This window comes from Callorhinchus milii, unplaced genomic scaffold, assembly GCF_018977255.1.
Source record: "Callorhinchus milii isolate IMCB2004 unplaced genomic scaffold, IMCB_Cmil_1.0 Scaffold391, whole genome shotgun sequence".
In the NCBI taxonomy this organism is placed as follows: domain Eukaryota; kingdom Metazoa; phylum Chordata; class Chondrichthyes; order Chimaeriformes; family Callorhinchidae; genus Callorhinchus; species Callorhinchus milii.
In genome coordinates, this window is record NW_024705132.1 from 1 (window position 1) to 18,379 (window position 18,379).

General features: G+C 42.0%; 1 protein-coding gene across 1 annotated transcript; it reads left to right on the forward strand.

Moving 5' to 3' along the window:
* Positions 1–452: 452 nt before the first annotated feature.
* Positions 453–14,423, forward strand: LOC121852079 (G2/mitotic-specific cyclin-B2-like; the record flags this gene model as incomplete). The annotated part of the gene is made up of 11 exons (XM_042346190.1): positions 453–548; positions 1,985–2,149; positions 6,508–6,611; positions 11,320–11,541; positions 11,755–11,874; positions 12,393–12,560; positions 12,672–12,830; positions 13,260–13,496; positions 13,585–13,725; positions 13,810–13,920; positions 14,313–14,423. Coding segments are annotated over 11 exons (1,634 nt in total), but the record flags the coding sequence as incomplete, so codon positions are not given.
* Between the last annotated feature and the right edge of the window lie 3,956 nt (positions 14,424–18,379).

Sequence of the window (18,379 nt, forward strand, 5' to 3'; positions counted from 1 at the left end):
TAATTACATTGAGAGACCACTTGCAACAGGGAATTCAAATTAGAGGTATTACATTGACTTATAAGAATAAGCAAGCTTGGGCAGGACACTGCTAAAAGTGATGGTGGCTGATGGACAAGATCAGACAAAATTTCAATCAAAGGAGAAAACACGCCTGAAAGGATGACCACCGTGAAGACGGAGAGATGCCATAATTCCCATATAAGGAAGTCACCTTAGCTATGCACTTTGAAATCGAGATTGAAAACTCATTTCTTTAGAACTGCTTTTTGTGTCTAGTTTGTTGTCCCCCCCCCGCACCTCCGATTAGCAGTTGGCTACGTAAGTTCAACATCTACCTTAGAGGGATGGTGACGTTAGTAGATAGAAATAAGTCAATGATGATGCTGATGTCAAATACTGTAATTTGCATGTAATGTGTTCTTTGTGTCTCCTCTTCCCCCCTTATGAAGACTTCGATGTCCCTCACGTGGAATTCACACAACGGCTGCAAAGCTGCTTCGATATGCATCTGGTGTTGGTCACCGAATATAATGCGTCACCTGTGGGTAGGCCGCAAAATTTAACTTGACAGCGATGCAAAGCAGATGCCACAAGGCACTTCAAAACAAACTGTAAATACCAAATGGGTATATTTGGAATGTAAAATTTTACTTATAAGACAATAAAAACACATTTTTGTAAAACAATACGACATCTCATACGTAGGTGAGCACCAATAGCATTGCAAGGCCAAAATGGGGAAATAGCATTACATATGATTTGACAAGTAAGGTATGTTATTATAAGATGGGAGTAGGCAAACGTGAAATGGCGAAACAGCCTAAAAAACGTATTTGATTCACCCAATATTAACTTGATGCACCTGGCCATTAAACTGTGCCTTGGACAGACAGGTGGGATGCATTTACGATGGGTGAGTCCAAAAGGCCAGGGGGGATGTTTTGACATCTGCCAAAAAATGCAGTTGCAGTATTTAACCCTTGGCTGCACACGTCATGCATGATGTACAGAGACGTGTTTGAATTCAACTATATTTTTCCTTGAATTGTAAGGCGCTACAGAAATGAATATGCACTCCCGCTAACTTGTGCCTGGTGTCAACGTAGTCTTACAATTCTGGTCATACACGACTTGTGAGATGCACCCCCCATCCCCAATTGTGTTATGATCTGTTGAATTTGGTTATAACCCTTTGCTAAATGGTTACCTTGCTGTGCAAAAGACGGTTGTTAGGGATTTTATGGCAGGATAAGGTAAGCGGCGTTGGAAGTTAATTTCTGGAATATATGGCATTAAAGTGGCAGTAGATGTAATCAGGAAAAGTATGTTATGATGAGTGAGGCACAAAGTGGAAGGCAAGGTTATTTAATACAGAAGTATAAGTGGGTATGCGGAGGTCGGTAACCTGAGGAATCTAAGGATTGTGGAATACAGTAAGAGCAGACCTTGGGGGTCGGATAGCGACTTTGCAACCGCAGTGGAATCTAGCAGAAGAAGAAGGAAATTTCGAGGTGTGGTAACATCAATAACCGTGGACATGACCTCTAGATTCCACGTTATATACCTGACTAACTATTGTACGATTGAAGACGTTCAAATACCTGGTAAAGAGCATTACATTATCGTTTGTAGGCTATCATTTTTTTTTAACATTGTGCCTGCATGCGAATGTCTTACAATTGGTGATGACAACAGTGATTTCCCCTATCAAGAGGCAAACTCTCACAACATACCAGTGGCATTGCAAGCGTTACAGTCACACTCCATTTATCCGGGGTAAATGGAAGGGTGGGTACCCCGGTTCCTGATATCTGGGGTCCCAAACGGGGATTCACTCGTTTATCCGTGGGGGAATGACCACGAATAACCCCAGATAATTATAGTTTGTCGGACTCTCCAGCGACTGAAATATTCCTCCAAAACAGGTGACATCGGCTGTTAGAGTATTTGTCTAAGTTCTCGAGGTTTGGGCCTTATGCAGCAAGGTGGGCTACGTCATCTGCATATATGAACTTACAAGATGATGTACATGGCAAGTCATTTATACACGTGTTAAATAGTGAAGGTGCTTGCACGGAGCCTTGGAAGGAGGCCATTGCTCATAATGATCTCGTGGCTGTGTTTGCCAGTGAGGTGTACCCTGACAGTACGGTTGCCGAGCGCTGCTGTCGAATAGGTCTTGCGCAAAGAACAGCATCTGACGATGTTGGCCAAGGGCCGTCCATAAATGATGTCACGCGATTTTGGACGATTTTTGACCCCCCCCCCTCGTCACACGGCGTCACAAAAAGTCAGACCCCCCCTCAAATATGACGTCACAAAGCTCTGCCCCCCCCCTCCAAAACCACATTTCCATTGAAAATAAAACATGCTTCAAATCGCTTTAAACTATTGTCATTGTAGTGCGTATTTAATGTGGCGCTGCACTCTGATGTTATAGGAGTGTTTTTATAACAATTAGTGTTGTTATAACAATTCTATATTTATTTAAAGTTGCGCATTTTGATGTGACGTCACATTTCTCAATCCCCCTCGTCACACATTGTCACAAATGTCTGACCCCCCCCCAGGTTCGTGAATTCATTTATGGACGGCCCCATGATGCCGCACAGTGTCGTGGGCAGCAGAGAGGTGTAAACCCATGCCCACCGTATCTCGCTTTCGGGGCTGTGATCCTCGCCACAGAACAACACAGGGGTGGTTATCATTCAATCAAATTGTCAAAGTTGGGCATTGCGCATGCGTTGTCTTCTCGCTCCTGTCACTGGAGGGCCTCAGGACACCCCAGGTTTTACTCAGCGCGCCCCACTATCTCTCGCTCGTCACGTCAACTGCACACAATATTCCATAAACCCTCTCCCTCCCCTTGCATGGGGGGACTGGTGGGGATTCGACTTATAGAAATCATCCAGCGGCATTGCAGAGTAAGTCAACTCTGCAATGCTGCTCCAAAAGATGTCCGAAATGAATGTTGTGTTTCCCGTCGGTCAGACTGAGCGAGGGATTGGCACTACGTTTGACCTTCACAGGGTCCCGAGCCGTGTCCACGAGTCTCGACTGGAATCTCATTGGACTGCGGATCTGTATACCTGTCAACCCATGCTGTTTACCCCGTATTCTTGTACAGGGAAATTTAGTTTTCAGGTCCACACGGCGTACAGACGTTTCAATACGGGCAAAATGTGTTTTGTCTGTTTCTTTGTGTTTCTCCCTTGTGATGGGACGTTTTAGGATGAACGTTGATAATTATAAGGGAACGGGGTGATCAATAAGGTCTGAATTGGTCTGTAATAAGGTAGGGCACTGATTAGGGGTTGACAAGTATGCATCTGGTGGTCGTCCCCACTTTCTAAGGAATGTCTCCATCAACTCCCACTCAGACATGGCCGTCGGTCATCGACGCAAACCGCAAAAAAAAAACCCCGACGAATGCCGACGACGCGACGACTGAAAAACAACAACAAAAAAGGTTGAATAGATAGAGGAGGAAAAAAGAAAGAAAGAAAATCCTTTAAATCGGAAAGGGAATACATCAAGTGAGGGATCAGTAGGGGAAACATGGCCGTGCTTGTGTGTATTGGTTCTAAGAGCAGGGTGGAATCAAATTCTGGCAAGCAAAAGCTACCTTTCACGATCCGTCCATCAGGTACTTGTATTCAAGCAATGTGCAAAACACTCCGGCGACACAGCAGCATGCAGGACTGGTGCCTGGGAGCGAATGCAGCACTGTGTGCAATGCGATGCGAGTGCTGCTGCAATTGGGCAATTGCTTCCGAGAGTTGGTTATGTGAAGGGAGCTTGCTCGCCATCATCACGTTAGGAGAGCCCCCGACGGGCGAACACCTTCAATAATGAAGTGCAAAAAACGCCAAATTGGCATTTGCGCCCATACTTTATTTGGCGGCAGGGGGCGATCCACGGGTCTTTTCACTCACTTTACCGTTGACAACCCCGGATACTTGAAATTATTTGCCGAATACTGTAATTACATTTATCTGTGGTCCTGATCTCGGATAATTAGAAATATTTGCCGAATAACTCCGTTTAACTGTGGTCTTGGCCGCCGGATATATGGATGGCCATGCACCCCCCCCCCCCCGGATATTTGGAAGAGAATTCCGGATTTTGCCAACCCCGGAAAAAACGAATTCACGAATAATCTGGTCACTGAAAAACGGAGTGTGGCTGTCTAGAAAGTTGTCTGTCAACTAGAGTGTAAACGTTGATGTTTAAAGCATCGGAAAATGTCCACCCTTCGAACAGAATGGCCTCTTGGTAGTTTAAACATTAGCTCCAAGTGGTGTCGGGTATTGAGTAATAATAATATAGTCTTGCAATGCGTATAGTATTTGCTCGCTCTCGAAGACAGAGAACGACTCAATGGCACGAGTGGGAAAGGGCAGCCAGGTAGTGAGGCAGGGCCAAACTACCCCTCAAGTGGTTGGTCCACAATATATTAAGGTGTAATCCAATTAATACGTGCTTACATGTGGGAAGAAAGCAGAGCCCTGGGAGAAGCCACACATGCAAGGGGGAAACACTCTTCTTCCATACGGATGGAACAGGTGAAGTCCGCCTTTGCTGTCCCTCCTTCTCCTGGCAAGCCAGGGTATGGCACTTTGATGCCAACATTTGTTTCATAACAATTGTGTGAGCCATTTACCCTCGTCTCCACAGTGCTGGATTACAGGCGTACACCACCACCACCTGCAAAAATGTTACCTTTTATGGATGGGAAGTGTAATCCTGAAAGGAATGTAATTATTCCTGTAAAGATTGTACTTGTCTGCGGCAGTACAAGTCATTTACCAGTGTTTAATGTGACTTTTTATTTCAAATATAATTGCATGCATATACAAAGTGATACACTAAATATACAAACATTTACGGACTGCATTGCCAGAAGGGCCATAACCTGAAAACGTTTGCTTATAACAGTATTGTCTTGTAGTATCCTGTCATAAGACAGCAGTCAATTTGTGGCACGATGCTTCGATTGAAATCTAGATCACAAATGCCTTCGCAAGGCATATTATTTAAGTATACAAGTTTATACATGTGTGTATTTTTTTGGTAACAGTTTAACGTTACTTCAACAGCCAACAGAGGTACCACCATTCCCCTCAATGTAAAACAAATATTTAATCTTGCATTGAATCATGAATCTAAACGTTAATTCATTAATTATTTTTTTCCCCAACTCTCGTGTTAACGATGAAGGTGGTGGATTTAGAATTGTCATTCCACATTTACATTTTTATAATTTACATGTGTTACGCTACCAAGCAAAAGCCTCGCAAAAATAACGACCTTTGTTAAAGCATTTAGAAAATAAAATAAAACGTGGCACAAGAAGCAGACAAATTGGATGCTGCGGGAGACAACTGTGAATCAATAGGTGCAGACAAGAGATGATGGAACACGCTTGAGGGGACGACCAAAGGGATGAGATGGAACGATGAAATCAGTGAACAGGTCCTGGCAAAAATGCACATTACAAGCTGCAGAGACCCCAGGGGCAATTTCAGCGACGTCGGAACACCTCGGCCACCAGTGGAAGGCGGCTAGTGGTGACACGCATTGTGCATATTGCAGCCACTGCAGTGCATATGAAAAGCAGGTGGGGGAAATGGGATTTCCTGAAGGTCAATGAGCGTGATGATGTAGAGATGAAATTAGGATGTGTGTGGGCGTCAAGGGCAGTGGAGGTACAAAGGTGATGCATGGCATTAATGTGGTAAAAGCTTTCATCCCAGTAGTGCATCGAGCACAGACAGCAAGAATGCCCATCTGTTCCACTCGCTTTTAATATGTTTTAAACTCCTTCTTCGTATAATCTCAATGTGGCTGTTCTGAGTTTGTACATAATTTTGTATTAATTCTAAATGTGTTCTATTTCGGTCGCAGTTTGTGAGAGCTTGGATGACTGCGTCAACTTTTGCTGAAAACATTAAATTTTTCACAGTCTACAAAGACTTGAGACTGTTAATTGGAATTTGTCTCTTTTTAAAGCCCTGCACGTTTGCTGTCGCGGTCACTTGGCCTGTTTTCGTCATTTTGTTCACAATAATCACTGGAACCATACATGCATATGTAACATATTGTCAAGTGCAATGGCATGATGAGTATAATATATCAGTCTATGGGCTGCCTAAACATTAAACGAGTTTAACCCCAAAAAACAAATACTTATAAGAGACATTTAATGTCAAGCAGGAGCTTGAAGCTTTGCTCATGAAAAAAAGTAAACACTTTAAACTAACCGTCTCGTGCGTCCTGATTGCTACCAGTGACATCGTGAATGTTCAATGTGGCGACGTCACTCAGAGAGCTATGATGGAACGTCTTGGGATAAATTTAAAAGCTTCCAACTATGTTTTGTTCTAAAATGCATGTCAAGTTCCAACCCCAATGTTATCCCGATTGCACGATGGGCATCATGTCATTAGACAAAGAATCCATCCGGTAATCGCACGCAGAGCAGTGCAACCCCTTGTGTTACAGATTCCAAAGAACACAGGATGAGATGTTACTATCCTTTGTGCAAGCACTTCCAGGCCGCGGAAGAAGATATCACAGAGGCCTTCAAGTGCCACGTGGTTCACACAGTAGGGGGCAGCACCTTGATCTTGCATACCGAAAGTGATTTTAGTCACATGACAGTGAAATGGATATCTTAATTCTCAGACCTGGAATGTTTGTGCAATTAAGTGCAGCAACAAATATTCTGATATTGCGACCGTTTTTTTTTATTTCCCAGTAAAATATCTTAATCGGAATGTGTTTATACTGGAGGAATCCGATGAACTATAAAGCTCTGTTTCCCAGATGTCCAGTAGGGGCGGGTCAGAACGTTACAACAACAAATACAAAAACACGATGGGAGTACAAAGTACAGTATAGGAAATGTAAACAAATCACTTCCAACATTTTACAAGTAAAACTAAGCTATGTTTATCTTTTGATTTAAAGCTTTCGTGACTGCAGGGATTCATATTCTTGGTTCTTTATGTAAAAAATGTATTGCTGTGGTTTTCGCACCTGATGATGATTGCTTGTGTTGCAATCGAAACGTGAGAATTGTATTGTATATATATTTAATTATTGTACTGTTTCTCTTCTACGTGACTTTACCGAAAGAACCAAGAATATATGTTTATCTTACCAGGTAAAGCACATTGAGCTATTAATTTATTTTTCAGAAGCGACCTGGCCAAAAATGATAGCTCAACAAAGTGGCTTATCATGTGGACATTTATAGCAGCAAAACTATCTAAATGTATATGCCAACGTTGGCATGTGGTTGGATCAACGTCGGCACAACGTTCCAGGTTCACCGGTGACCAGCTGAAGTTTCTTACTCTTGGCAGTCAGGGGTCACCGCATTGCAGCTACTCTCCAACACACCGGTGTGCTGAACTAGTAACTAATTGAAGTTTTCGTGACTGCAGGGATCCGTACTCTTTGGTTCCTTCGATAAAGTCATGTAGGTATAAAAGAAATAAAAAAAATTTAAATAAAATAAATTAAATGTTATACCTACGTGACTTTACCGAAAGAACCAAAGATTATAGTAACTAATTGGCACGTTTTGCTTACGTGACAAACCTTACAGATTGGCTGTGCCGGGTGGTGGTGGGTTGACGACACATGTATATTTACGCGATCTAACTCACACACACACACTGAGCTATTAACTCGTTTTTCAGAAGCGACCTGGCCACAAATGATAGCTCAGGAGAGGGGGCACAAAAATCCTGCCTGGGTGTCAACAAGTAAAGTGCATGACGTCATCAAGCATGCTTGACATCCACACGAACATGACGCCATCGCCACGATACTCGCTGCGTGACGCAATCGTGAAGGCGCGCCTGACGTCATTGTCGCTGGTGACGAACGGGGGGGGGCGTAGCCGTGCGATGACGTCACACTTTAAATGGCAAAATTTTCCTTTGGAAAAAAAACCCACCCAACGCAACTTTTTATGGGTGGGGATTTAAAAAGAAAATTACTCACAACTATACTTTGTTATTATGTTCGTTGATGTCACTAATTGCCCTTGTGAGTTGTGTTTTACAACTTGCACATTTCCCACCTTTTCAAACCTGTAAACTGTTAAGGGGTGGGCGGGCAGGCTTTGTTACTGTTTTATCGATCAATAATAAGCGATAAAAGCGGGTGTCGGGACACCCCAACCCACCCACATTTACACAGTAAAACACTGCTAATTAAACTTGTCTCGCTAAGCTCTTACACCATTCGAGCAGTGCGTGGTATAAGACGGGCGGCACGTGGAACACTTTAAACGCGTTAACACACTTTGTCACACTTTGTATCCTCTTAGAAACGTCTTGCTATAGCACGAGGATATATGTTTTATGTAGGGTCCTGCTTTGGGAAGTTGGCCCAATTTATTGGGCTCTTTGGGATAGGAAACCGGAATTACCGAAAATAAGCAACTTTTCGCAGGGCTTATAATACATAACACATACTTCCTGTACTCACCACGTACTTACAGCTTTCAAATCAACAAGTACTGTACACAGGACACGTGTGGTGGTGCCAACGCGTGTAGTAAGATACATACTCTTAGGTTATTTTTTTCTGTAAGTAAATAATAAAAGAATAGGAAAAAGTAAGATTTATATTATTTTATTATTATTAACATAATATAAAAAAATGTATGATTTGTTATTAAAATAAGAGAAATAATACTAATTCTTATTTCTTAGGTTTTTTCGGTAAAGTCACGTAGGTAAAAATAAATAATAAAAATAATAGAAATAATAAATCATGTATTATTTAATTTCTATTATTATTCAACATAAAAATAAAAAATCATTTATTATTTTGTTTCTATTATTTCTATTAATAATATATTTTTAATAATAAAAGCATATATTATTTTATTTTTATTATTATTTGTATTACTTATTTTTACCTACGTGACTTTACCGAAAAAACCTAAGAGTATGAATCCTTGCAGTCACGAAAGCTTCAAATCTAGTAGTAAGATAAATGTTTGGTGAGACTGTCACGAATTAATGGGTTCAGAGTCGAGAGGCGTTTGCTTGACACACGGTATAATTTACCATTGGCAAGTTAAACCATTGTGCTAGTGTGTACTAGATCCACAGCGTTTGACGAATTCGTCTAGTACATAAGTACAACCATGTTTAATGTTCTAATATACCGTCCTGTACGATACTAAATTAGAACGTGATACAACTTAATTCCTCCCACGTGCTGATTCAGTTTCAACGTTCTCGGTTTAGGTTCAATCAGCCACCACTCCCCTCCCCTTGAAACATTGCGAAAACTATCTTATATTCTAGATTTGAACTATCTTATATTCTAGATTTGAACTATCTTATACACAGCCGCACGTGTAAGAACCCAGACACGTGAAGTGAGCGTAACGAGCTGGTCTTGTTGTGCGGCCACATCGCCACGTGTTGCACGCTTCACTGAAGTGGCAGCCGGTCGATTTAAAGAATTAAAGGCAACCGAACAAGTTGCCTTGCATCGGACAAATTGCGACATGAACCATTAACCATTAAAGGAGCGCAGCGTGCGTTATTTGAAACGGGGTGCACGTTTACACAATCAACTGTTCATTTACAATCGGCACAATTATATTATCGGTTCTTTCGGTAAAGTCACATAGAAGGGAAATAATAAAATAATACAAATATAAAACAATAAAAAATAAATGAGAATTTTATTGTTTTATCGAAAGAACCAAGAACATGAATCCCTGCAGTCACGAAAGCTTTTAAATCAAAATTTCATCGTCACAATTGTTTATTTTATTTAAAAAACGCGTTTTTAAATTAGCTCCGAACCCCTCCCCCCCCCCAATTTTTTTGTATCGTCCACCTTCGAGCCGCCGTAACGAGCGGAAATTGGCGTCGCCATGGAAACGTATCCGACCGTTGACTCGCCAGCCAATCAAAATCAAACCTGGCCGGCCGCGGCGACCAATCAGGGCGCGGCGTCGCATATTTGAATCTGAGCCCGAGCGGTAACGAGAAACGAGGAGATCAGTCGCGGCTTGTCCTTGCTTGATGGTGGTCGCAGTAGCAGCACGTCCTCGGCTTATGTTGCGTTGACGAAGTCGACTGTTTGAAAGATCATATTAGTACTCTACTCGTGTTTTACACCGCAGCAGCAGTAGCAGCTTCGCGTTATATTTCTTTTGAGGGACACAAGCGAGCCTCCAAACATGGCTCTTCGTCGTGCTGCCGTGAGTACTTCGGTTCGATCGGAGCCGCTGTGATGTTTTGTGGTGGTGGGGTAATAGCGACGATGTTTAATAATGCTAGTACAGTACTTGGTGGTGTGGGCATTAGTTGTGCTCTGAAAAGGGCCCATTTAACGACGCCACCAATGTATTGTGTCTAAGGTTGTTAACGGATGAGGTTTTTGTTCTACTATTCGGTTAGTGGCTATACTGTATTGATAGTAGTGGAGCGATGCGTGGTCCTGGACTGCTTTTATAAGTGACCTGATGTGGGTTTTTATTTAATTGGCTCCGATTTTTTTTAATAAAAGCGTTGTCTTCGTGTCTGCCCTTTATGTAATGGATTGTTTATGTAGGGTGGGATATGGAACCTTTAGATTATCCAAATTTAACCCATCGACATGGCGAATTTAACCTAGCTTAAATCCTATGGTGTTTGGAGCTAGTTGAAATGTGGTTTTTAAATGTATAACAATATAATGTCTCGGACGTTGCTTTTCATAACTGGCGAAAGCATGGCGTGTCCATAAAGCTTGCGTTTGTCTTTAGTTTCTACGTGAAAATAGGTTTCCTATTGGACGTGCAGCCTTAATGATGGCTTTAAAATTCAAATGATGCCACTTGGGTTTTAAACAATGGCCACGAGGCCCTCTCTCTCACTGGGGTGTGGCGGTGTACTCTGCACGAGGTTTGCTGTACCTATAGTTCTAGATAATTGTGGACTTTTATGATGCTAAACCTGGAGGTGCATATTTTACGTCTTTTATGCGTTTTGTAGTACACGTAGCGATGTGCACGTGAACAGAAGCGTTTGTGCGATGTCGTTCTAATGAACGCACGTATCCCGGTAGCCGAGCTGATGTGAGCTTTATGCGTAACAATCGTTTTAGGCTGCGGTACTACCTTGTGGCTAGTGCTGCAATATCTAAACAATTTAACATTCATTGGCGACCCCGAATCGGCAATAGAGCTCACACGTTCCCGCAAACGCATGCAGTGTAGTCCAGTGTGTTTTCAGTTTCTATGGGTTTGTATTGAAAGCCGCGTCCCCCCCCTTTTCTCCTAAATTGCAGGCTGTTGAAACCTCTGAGAATGCGTTGGCCGGCAGGCTGACGAGGAAGGGCAGCCTACAGCTGAAGCCGACCGCGCGGGCGACACTCGGTGATATCAGCAGCAATACCAACAAGGCGATCGACAAAAAGACGATGCAGGTCTACAACGCCCACATCCGCACGTGCACTCACCCTTCAGCCCATCCATGTGTTCGCGTGGGTGAAATTGAACTGACATTAAAAGTGAGAGTGGTGTATGAAATGCTATTGGCGTGCTCTTAAAAACAGACTGGTGTAATTTTGCTTTTTATTTGAAGCATCTGGATCTTTTAAAGAACGCTTCAATGAATACCCCCTCGGTGGATATTGGATTTAGATGTATTTGAATGCAGTCGTATACACGTACAAGTTATTTGAAACATTTCGGGTGCTTATTGTGGTATTAATTTTGCACAGATTAAGGAGCCAGTAGCCAAGCGGGTGCCAAGAGTGGTCCGATCAAAGTCGACCGTGGTGAGGGTGCCGCTCGTTCCTGCTGCTGCGCCTATCGTGCCTGCTGCTCCTGTTGTGCCCGTGGTTACACTTGCCCCGTGGCAGCTTGCAAGCCTGCAAGAATCCTGCTCGAAAAGGTAGGGTGCCCACTTGATAATGCACAAGTTTAATGATGCTCTGTTTTTTAAACAAATCTACCGAAATGATCTTTGGGCTGTTTTGGTATCCTTAATGTTTACCATGTTTGCTTAGTACTGGTGTGGGATGACCAAATCATTTGGCCTATTTCAATAGCACCGACTCACACTTTGAAATGGGAATAATGTGTGCAAGTGGAAACGTAATGACGATGACCAGTTGCTTTTTCTAATTAAAAATTGAAACGTTAATTTGCACCGTTTGTCCATATTTATGCTTGTGTTGAGATGCACGATGCATTTTATGACTGACATTGCATGTTGCCAAATAGTTCAACCCATAGGAAGTGTGTAATAGTCTACACCACGTTTACTTTAACTGCTCTACTGCTATTTTTTTTATTTAGCCTTAACTTTGGCCATCCTTTGAAATGAAATCCCTTTATTTGAAATGGTACTTTGCAGATGCCCTCGCCCATTGCTATGGACATCTCTCAGAAGGAGGAAGACCTCTGCCAAGCCTTCTCTGATGCACTGATAAATATCCAGGACATTGATGCGGAAGATGCGACGAACCCCCAGCTGTGCAGTGAATATGTGAAGGACATCTATGTTTACATGAAGACCCTGGAGGTGATGATTTGAGCTGAAGCAGTATATTGCAAACTGAAATTAAAAAAAATGACTTTCAGGACAAGCAGGTGTAATTTTATACTAATGCATCACATTTGTTTCCTTTTTTAGAAAGAACAATTTGTTCAAGCAAACTACCTGGAGGGAAAGAAGATAAATGGCCGCATGCGTTCCATCCTCGTTGACTGGCTTGTACAGGTCCAAATGAAGTTTCGGCTGCTGCAGGAGACTCTGTACCTCACCGTTTCCATCATTGACCGCTACCTGCAGGTTGTGCCTGTTTTTTCAGCCTTGTAAAGTACCGTAATTGCAAACTGCACATTATATTGTTTTGTGTCTACATCCTGAAGTTGACTATTTTGTTGTACAGCATGGGCTTCAAATGTGGTTATTAAATTTGTAAGTTGTGCTTTTTAATGCTGGAAGGTGGTATGCATACTGAAACGTTAGTACAGTACAGATCTGATAGGAGTGGTGCAGTTGGTTCTAATTTTAATGCTACAAGAAGTTGAGACAAATGGTGAGATTCTTAATTGTCCCAAGTCTCTTAAATTGCAACTTGTAGGTAGTTCAAGTGAATGCCATAATGCTAGATTTTTATCCCTAGTCATCAAATGAAGTTGACAACTGGCCCATGACTTAACTTTTGAATTGCATAGTTCCTTGGTCTAATTTGGCTGTTAAATCCATGTCTTGCAGAACCACGAGGTGCTGAGTGGAAGCCTGCAGCTGGTGGGTGTGACTGCAATGTTCATTGCAGCCAAGTACGAGGAGATGTACTCCCCAGAGGTGGAGGACTTTGTTTACATCACGGACCATGCATACACAAAGGCTCAAATCCGTGCCATGGAGCAGGCTATACTTTTGGGGCTGAAGTTCAACCTTGGACGCCCCCTCCCACTACACTTCCTTCGTCGGGCATCTAAGGCTGGCAGCGTGAGTTTTTGCACTTTACCCCTTTTTTCATATCCTTTTAACAGGCTGTAATATTTTGCATAATGTTTGGAATTCATTTTGCCTTTAGGTTGATGCAGATAAACACACCTTGGCCAAGTACTTGATGGAGCTCAGCCTGGTTGACTACCACATGGTGCACTTCCATCCATCTCAGATTGCTGCTGCCGCCCTCTACCTCTCCCAGAAGCTCATGGACGATTCCAAATGGGTATGACTTTGTGACGTTGTCATTGCGAAATGTTACGACCCTTGTTCAACAATGATTGACTATTTTGTACTTGTGCCTTTTCAGAATCTGGATTTGCAATACTACACGACCTACACTGAAGAAGAGCTAATGCCTATTGTCCAGCATCTTGCTAAGAATGTAGTGAAGGTCAATGAGGGAGTGACGAAGCAAATGGTACGTGATTGTTAATTGGCACAGCGTGTGCTTGTGTTAATTAAACCTGTTACTTGGCAATGGGTTTATTCATAGTTGCAGCTTTTTGAAAAAAATTAGATGGGTAATTTAATAAACCCCAATTACAGCAATGGTGGGGGGGTCCTTACTGACTGACGCGAATTCTAAATTGTCTTAATGAAAAATGGACAACCCTTTCCCAAATGTAGCTGCGCAAGTGTTTTGGCATTATTAATTTCAATTCTAGCAGTAAAAGGTCCATTGCATAACTAATGCCTTATCAGCAGCCAATCCTAATGTTTGGGTTGGGCAATGGTACCTTAACAGATTAACGGTAAAGTGTTTTTAATGCCTTTGTCTCTTGGTAAAACCCTGACATTATTTTTTACCAGGCCACAAGAAACAAGTACGCCAGCACCAAGATGATGAGCATCAGCAAAATTTCTCAGCTCAAGTGCCAGCTGGTGAAGGACCTGGCAAAGCCACATCTTGAGAAGAAGTAAAACAGCTTTATTCCAACGCCAATGTACAGCAAAGACTTGGAGTGGACTGCAAGGTTTCCGCCATTGTGCTGGAAGTTAATAAGCCAGTTGACTTGATGCCCTTGATTTAATTTTGAAAAGTTTTTGTAATGAGACTTTGCAGGATGGCTGCCGAGCCACTAGGTGTACTGTTGAGCACCATGTGCTGGTGTGTGTGTATATAGCCTGCCATCTTTAGAATGCATTTTTATTTCACTTTTATATCATCTATTTTACATTCTGTACTTTTACTGATTTTTATTGATTTCACTTGAATAAAATGACGTTTCTTCTTTACGCAATTCTCTGCATTTCAGAAACTGAATTTTAATGGCCAAGTGTGTTCTTAATAGCTTAACTGCCTGTTATCTGACTGGCCACATCAGGCGTTTGGTTCGACTAATTCGTGCCAAGTTGCAGTTGAATGAGCACATTTGACCTTGGAGCCTAATGAGCAGCCTAACACTTCAACCTTGGAAACTTTTGCCCAACACAATAGCTTTAATGCTTTGACCGTTCAGTATTGAACTTTTAATATAAGTCCGGTGCCAGTAACGTTAGCCTGGTCCTAGAAAATGTGGTAATGGTGTGAAAATGTTTAGGATTTGTAAGGGTATGTATGCAAACTGGTTTTAATGCTCGATTACTGCTTGGTTAGCATGCGATTTGTGACATCTTTTCTTTTTGGTGATGTGTACATTAAGATAATTTAAAATGGACTGGCCTTCTTAATAAACTTACGACATGCTGTAAACCGAAGTCCCACATTATTATTCGTTTCCGATGAGCCATCTTTGCCAACACTTTTGCTGTACATTTGCTATTGGTGGTTAATGATGTCTACAGGCATGCAGGAAAATGGAATTTTTAGCTAACTGAATTGATGCCTTAACCCACGTTGGCTTGCAGCGTTAAGTCGTGTGAGGGCATGCAAGTGGTGGGTTGACTTTTTTTTAATCTGACGGCCTCCCTAATTCAGCAGATAAACAGTTTGTCCAAAGGACCTTTTCATTTTAACTTGAACTGAATATACTTTCATAAAAAATAGCACGGATGTATCCTGAATTCATGCCTAATTTAGGTGGATTGGATTTCTCTCCCGTGTCAAGATGGTGCAGGTTTTCTATTAGCGTCGCCCTAACCTTGTTCTTAATGGTTCCAATTTACAATAAAACAATTTAAATTGGCTAACTTCGACTTGCTTGAATGAGAACCATGGTGCCTTAATTCTGTCTGAACTTTTTTGACTGTTGCCGTTCAACTTTTACCAAATACTTGCACCATTTTTAGGCTACCGGTTGGCTGACATTTAGAATTAATCTCTGTAATGGTGGTATATACCTACATTATACTGGTAGGAACGAAGTGGACCAGCCGACAACAGATTATATCGTCCGTCTGTAGCAACATCGCCCCCTACTGCAAACACCTTGACTCTGACGCTTTCCTGGCTAAACAAGTGTAACATTCCCTTATTCCCTGATTTTCATTTAAAAGTTAATTGAAAGCTAACTCGCAGCGCCCTAAAGCCTCGAACAACGCCTCACTCTCCCTTTGTATCGTACCCCCGCGTGTGTGAAAGGGAGTTAATGTTTAACAATGTTACATTCCCTGATGTTTTTAAATAGAAACATTTACATTTAAAGCTTTTACATAAATAATTAAAACATTTAAATAAAAAATTAACTCACAGCGGCCTAATGCCTACAGCTAGGCCTAAAGCCTAGAAATAGGCCTCACTCTCCCTTCGTATCGTCCGATTCGGTGTAGCAACATCGCTTGGCAGGACCCTACAATTAGACTCGGTGGGGCTTTCCTGGTTAAACAAGTGTAATAATACATGTTTATATTCTTTGGTTATTCGTTCCTACCAGCCCACCCCGCAGGGTCCTGTTTTAATACGGAAACGTATCTACCATTTAACTGTGGGCTTTTGCACATCAAATTAGTACAGGTAAGTTTAACGTTGCAAATATTTGCCTCTATTTGAAAGGCTGTTGGCCCAGCTATCGATTGACGTGGATAGCATTCTGCTGTACGGATTAAACAATTTTGGAACACCATGTCACTTGCTGACATGAGCGTTAAGATAATGCAATCCTACATTTTCGGTGCTATCCATGTATTGACCACTAACAGGAAAAATGTACAGAATTGACAGACTTTTCAAAACGGGCGTCTGGTATGGTGAATTATAGACTCGCGTAACCAAATGTGGTGTGGCAGTGCTGTCGTCTTTAAAATTGGTAGCGACTTGCCCATCGTGCATTCATTAAGTGATGGTCATTGCATTGTGTACACGGGCACGCTTCGACGGCATCAAACGAAATGCAATTTTTAGGTTTTTACTACATAGCACAGTTAATATTAACCGTGAGGTTTAGTTTCCCCAATTGTCAACGGAACATTTTTACGTAAGCGTAGTCCTTAAATGACAAATATACGTAAAAATTACGACTGCTGTATTCTGAGCATGGTTTATTGTAAATATATGCAACAGGTTATTGGATTTAATTTCGGTTCCCTTCAAATTAAGTGAGCTCGTTGAAATAGGTGGTACAGTATGTGCACGCAACATTCGCATGAGAAAACAATATGCATGCACACGACAATATGGGCACAAATGAGCAAAACAGATACCAAAAAAGTACACTTTGACCAGGTAAAGCCCACAGCAATATAGCATTTTTTGAGAAACGACCTGGCCACAAATCAATCGACGAAGTGGCTTGTGGCATAGCAGCCAAATAGTCTTAAACGCATGTTGATTCTAAATGTGAAAGGAAAAACCGGAGGACCCAGAGGAAAAATCCAAGCCATCACGGGGAGAGGGAAACTCAAACACATGCCATGCTACCAGGCGAGGCATTTAACGACTCTTCAGTGGCGCCCCAAACATGGATTTAAAAAAATATATAATCTTAAACTACATGTTAAAAATAATACGCCTATAGTAAAGTACAATTGGCATAAAATGTAATCCAAAAGTGAATATTAAGTTAATTTGTAAACCCATGGGAAATTACTTCACTCGCAAATGTGTGTTTGCGGGTTCTGTATGTTCCCCATAATGTTCGACGTTTCACTCCACGTGCTGGGAGCAACATTTGTTTACTTTCAACAATTCCCAACCAACGCTTCACTTGGCATACTGATTAACACAACAATAAAAACCCAACCCGTGTCTATTAATGACATACTGTTAGGGAATACATTCACAGTTCAGGAGACCTGCCTGGGATTAAGGATGTGGACCTGGTTGGTGGAGGGAAGGATTTGAAAGTAATGGCCGGTGGGTATATGTTTCGTGGGAAGTGGTAGTGTCATGGTAAGCGAACACCACTACACAAAATACCAAGTTCGATTCGTGCACACGGCCAACATCGATGACGAATATCTGAACCACTTCTGGGCCTCCCCTAGGTTGACTCATCCTTAAATAAGAACACCGTGCGGTGTGTAATCAGCCAGAGACAGAGGTGGTGTGGTGCTGGCTACCCATCCCTTCGTGTCGTGATTACCTAAAAGTTGCTCGCAAATAGCACTTGCCCCAACAATGTTATGGCTATAAGGGGAATCTTTGTATTTTGTGTTTCGTGTATACATACCTGTCAACCCCTTATCACTACCTACCTCATCAAAGACCAATTTAGACCTTATTGGTCACCCGTGCCTTATACATCTCAATGTTCATCCTACAGTCCTATCACAAGGGAGAAACACAAAACAATAGAACAATTTTACTCCATTTCCCTGTACAAGAATACGCGTTCAAGTTCAAGTTCAAGTTCATTTATTAGGTATAGCCCTGTGAGCCATTCAGCTCTTGAATCGGGTGCAACCGCAACAAACAAAAAACAAAAACATGAACAAAAAAACATCTTAAAGTGAATATGTGACTAAGTGCAAACAGAAAATCCAAGAAAAGACAGCAAAAA